Source organism: Sturnus vulgaris, chromosome Z (assembly GCF_052056855.1).
Source record: "Sturnus vulgaris isolate bStuVul1 chromosome Z, bStuVul1.hap1, whole genome shotgun sequence".
In the NCBI taxonomy this organism is placed as follows: Eukaryota; Metazoa; Chordata; class Aves; order Passeriformes; family Sturnidae; genus Sturnus; species Sturnus vulgaris.
In genome coordinates this window covers 40,139,924-40,144,305 of record NC_142283.1, presented here as the reverse complement: position 1 = coordinate 40,144,305, position 4,382 = coordinate 40,139,924, and the positions used below count along the sequence as shown (strand labels likewise).

Here is a 4,382-nt window from a genome sequence, read left to right as displayed (position 1 = left end):
CCCACGTTTCTGGCAGCACCAAGGAAGCAGAAATGAAAGGAAAGGAAGCCTCTCCGCAGGCCCAGCAAGGACATGAGAGAGGAGTACACCACAGGCAGGAGTATGGAGCATGAGGGGAAATGTAGGGTTGACATTAGGAAACTCTTTTACTTCAAGAGGCTGAAGCACAGAACAGGTTGCCCGGGGAGGCCTTGGATGCCGTATCCCGAGGCGTGTTCAAGGGCAGGTTGGATGGGGCTGAGCAACCTGATCTGGGTGTTCCTCTCCATGGTGGGTGGTTGGAATTATATGATCTTTCAGGCCCCTTCCAACCACTCTTTCCATAATTCTGTGAAAGCAACCGTGAGATCTCTCTTTTTGGCCAGGTTCCCACCGCGCTTATCGCATCCCGCAGGGCAGAAATAGCACGTTTATCTGCACCGCAGGACACCACGGGTTTACAGCAGCTACGCGGCAGGCAGGGGACAACATCATTTTAAAGTGAACACGACGCTTAGTTAAAAGGACGAAGGCATCACTCTCTCACTGCCCTGAAAGCAGCAGGCCCGCCGGACACCAGGGACCGAGCCGGGCGGAGTCGAGCAGCGTAAAGCAGCAGCGGTGAGCGCCGCGCCGAGCTGCGCATGTGCGGGCTGGGCCCAGGCGCCCCGCCGCACGCTGGAAGGGCGCGCGCCCGCCCCGACCGCCCCTGGCCAATCAGGCGATCCCGTGCCTCTTCCCCCGCTAGCCCCGCCCCTCCGCTCGGTGCCGGAGCGGCCGCTCCTCCCGACCGCCACCGCCCGTTACGTAACGCATCCCCCCCTGCCGCGGCTGACGCGGATTGGTTGGGAGCGGCGAGCGCGCGAGTCACGAGCTGGCGGGCGCGGGTGGGGCGTAGCGGCGCGGCACGCGATTGGCCGGCCCCGGAAAGAGCCAATGGGAGCCGAGCCGCTAGATTCAAACGTTGCGGGGCGCAGAAGAGGGCAGTTAGTGCGCGAGGTGTCCGTGAGGGGGGAACCAGAGGCTGCTGCCTGTGCCGCTGTTCCAGTCTGTGCTGCTGCTTCACCCTGTGCTGCCGCCCGCCATGGCCCACAAGCAAATCTACTATTCTGATAAGTACTCTGACGAGCAGTACGAGTACCGGTAAGAAGCTGTAGGAGAGTGCGGAGGGGCCAGCTAGAGGGATTAAGAATAGCCGCTCCAGGAGGACGGCTCGGCTAGGCGCCTCGGCCGAGGTCTGCGGGCTGCTGTCAGGGAATGAAGAGGCTCCGCCGGGGAAATGAAGCCAGAGAGGCCAGTGAGGGAGGGCTGTGCCCTTCCCATGGGGGGTTTCCGCGTGGCTTTGGAGTGGCGGGACGAAGGGGATGAATGGCCGAATGCTGTAATCGGTTGGCTCAGATCGCTCGGTGAGCGGCCAACATAAGCTCTGGTCACAGGGTGATGGCGGAGGGGCGGTACCGTCTGCGCTAACTCCAGGGCAGAGCCTGGGATGGGGCAGCGTCGGCCCCTGCCGATGAGGGACTCTTGAAGTTTAACTCTTCTACGCTTACTTGAAAGCGGTATTACAAATACTCTGAAAGTCCAAAGTTCCTATTTTCAAGTAGCTGACACAGCAGCCTGTTGCCAGGAGCGCATGCTTCTCTGACTGCACAGTCGTTGGAGTCTGAAGGGGTCTAAATCTCTTCTAGAAGACCATTTGGGTCCCAGTATGCAGTTGCTTTACGTATGTAACGTTTAATAGTCGTAAATTATTTTAGACTGGATTCTGGGACAGGTTTCATAATCGAATTTATGCCAAGAGTCAATACTCTTGTTTTCTTTATAGGGAAAGTGAGTATTCATAACCTGTTTACTGTCTTTCAGTGCAGATCTGTTCCAATTTTCTAGTGTATAGTATTTTGTGTGTGTGTTTAATAATTAAACCTCTACAGCCATGTGATGCTGCCACGAGAACTTTCAAAACAAGTGCCAAAATCTCATCTGATGTCTGAAGAAGAGTGGAGACGACTTGGTGTTCAGCAGAGTCTTGGCTGGGTTCACTATATGATCCATGAGCCAGGTGAGCACATCTGAACAGACAAACCAAAAAGTCAAGTATCAACTGCCTGGTGCTCAGCTGAAGTATGTGATGTGTAACTCCTACTGTGAAATCCATTTGCAATTCACTACTGAATGTTACTCTCTTCTTACTTTTTTAATCCTTTGCCAAGAAAGGCTACATAATCTTTATTTTCAGCCTTCACATCCTGCTTCCAGACTTGCAAAATGTGAGTTTTGTCCTAGATGTGTATGGTTTATCTGTAGACAAAAAATACCAGACTGGAAAGTGTTCCTGCTTCTGCCCATAGAAACAGACTTTTTGTGAGCTCTTAAATAGCATGAGTATGCAGTGACCGAACCAAAGATAATGTCGCAGCATATCTGTAAATCATAAGGCTGACACACATACTTTTTTACAACTTAATAGATGCACATGTAGATAAGGTCCTGTATTAATCTTCTGAGAACTCCTGAGGATAGTTTCAGCTCTAGCTGTAGAGCCTCCTGAAAAATCAGTATTTCAGATAATGGGGTGCAAAGCCCAAAAACCCTTACTAACTAGGATGTTGGTATTGTGGGAATAGCCATTCCAGGTAACTTAACCATTGACAAGCCTGACTGAAAAGTAACTGATTAATTGCAGCAAAATGAAGTTCCAATTTTCTGAAGAATCAGGTGAAGAAATTAGCTTAGCCTTCCAGTGTTTCCCCTACTTGGCTAGCTTTTCCTGGAGGCATTTAGAATTAAGAAGATTGGTTAATACAACCAGCTTACATTAATATCAAAGTGGATTTTGTTAGCGCTTGATATGCGCCTAACAGACAGTATCAGCAGTTTGTTAGTCTAAGTTACAGTAACAGTGTTTATCAAATAGCCAAATGTACAGAGATATTTTAAAATACTCCGTATTTTCTCAATACTTCGCTCCTGTAAGGATCTTAGGTTTATGATACTACTAGCATTGAGTATAAAAATAAAAACTTGACTGTTGTAATAGTGCTGCAAACTTGGTCTGTTACATGTGGGGTCGTACTTAGGCTTCCTATTTATTTTTTGAAACTAAGCCTCAACGACCGTTGAAGATTAAAGAAATCCCTTCAATCAAAGGATTTGGACAAACTAACACTTTGTTTCATTTTCTTTCTGCAGAACCACATATTCTGCTCTTCAGAAGACCTCTTCCAAAGGATGAGCAGAAATAAGCCATTGCTTCTTGAATCTTCTGGAACTATGTATATGAGTGTATATATGTTGGTAGTATTCAGTGAATACTTTAAATTTACAAAACCTACATCCAAACCTGTGCATGAGCTGTATTATTCACAGCAACAAAGCTCAGTCAAATGCAATTCCAGGCAGGCTGCTATGATGTTCAAAGAGTGATGACTATTTTTTTTTTTTTTAAATCTTCTAATGTTTCTCTCTGACTTAAATTGTATTGATGTTTGTGTTGCACATTCTGATTAGCTCATGGCTTGTTAGTGTTCTGTAACTTGCACTCATGTTTCCTGCTGCAGTGTAGTATGTTCAAATCCAATAGTTCAACTGTTTAGTAGTAAGAAGGCTTAAGAAATAAACTGTTTTTAATGTTCAATGAAACCTAATTGTCTCGATTTGTAATTTATTGACAAAACAAATATCTAACATTTTTTAGCAGTACCTACTTCAAAAAACAAAACTGATTTGGTGAACCTGGTATTACTTGGTATAAACTTAGGGTTGAATAGTACTCAGTATTTCAAAGAGCTTTTTAGGCTCCTTTGTTTAACTTTGCCAATACCAGTTAATTTTTTCTCAGGTGTTTTAGCCTGCTCTTCTTGTCTTGCATTGAAATTGTCACTGTGGCTTCTTAGTACACTGTAGTAGTAGCCATACAAACAGACTTTAAGACGGTGTTTCCGTATATTGAGTAACGGGTTAATTCCAAAGGCAAATTGCATTACAGTTGTACACAGTTTCGAAGGCCAACAAAAGCAGGGTTGGAAACATGTCCTCTACCTGTGTAATGTGTGCTCTCTTGGAGACAAAGTTAAGTAACCTGGAAAGTTTGGTGAGGAAAAGTACTGCTGTAGTCTTTCCTGCAAAAGTTGCCAGACATGTCTGTCTCAAGTGCTGGTCTGTACCAGGCCTGGTTAGAGCGGGACTGTCCAAGTCTGAAGCAAGCACGAGTCTTGCTTCAGTCATACTTTCCCCCAGAACGTGACCACCGGAGTCCTGGGTGGCTGTCACTGCCTTGATTCCGTGTCGTCCCTTCTCCTATGGGACAGGATGGGCCGGGGCCGAGCCCTGGACACTGCCGTGCTGCTTCCCCCCTGTACCGGGCCCGCCGGGAGAGGGCGGGGCGGGGCCATTGCGTCATCACA

General features: G+C 47.5%; 1 protein-coding gene across 1 annotated transcript; it reads left to right on the top strand.

The window, feature by feature from the left end:
* Positions 1 to 934: 934 nt before the first annotated feature.
* CKS2 (CDC28 protein kinase regulatory subunit 2) lies at positions 935 to 3,618 on the top strand. The gene is made up of 3 exons (XM_014869178.2): positions 935 to 1,122; positions 1,911 to 2,038; positions 3,169 to 3,618. The coding sequence occupies exons 1-3, from the start codon at positions 1,064 to 1,066 to the stop codon at positions 3,219 to 3,221; spliced, it is 240 nt and encodes a 79-aa protein (XP_014724664.1). The 5' UTR covers positions 935 to 1,063; the 3' UTR covers positions 3,222 to 3,618.
* Positions 3,619 to 4,382: the final 764 nt, after the last annotated feature.

What these genes read in the sequence shown, in the direction of transcription:
- CKS2 (XM_014869178.2), top strand. Translation starts at nt 1,064, where the DNA reads ATGGCCCACAAGCAAATCTACTATTCTGATAAGTACTCTGACGAGCAG. An exon ending in GACGAGCAGTACGAGTACCG is followed by an intron (nt 1,123 to 1,910) that starts GTAAGAAGCTGT and finishes AAACCTCTACAG; the next exon opens with CCATGTGATGCTGCCACGAG. An exon ending in CTATATGATCCATGAGCCAG is followed by an intron (nt 2,039 to 3,168) that starts GTGAGCACATCT and finishes TTCTTTCTGCAG; the next exon opens with AACCACATATTCTGCTCTTC.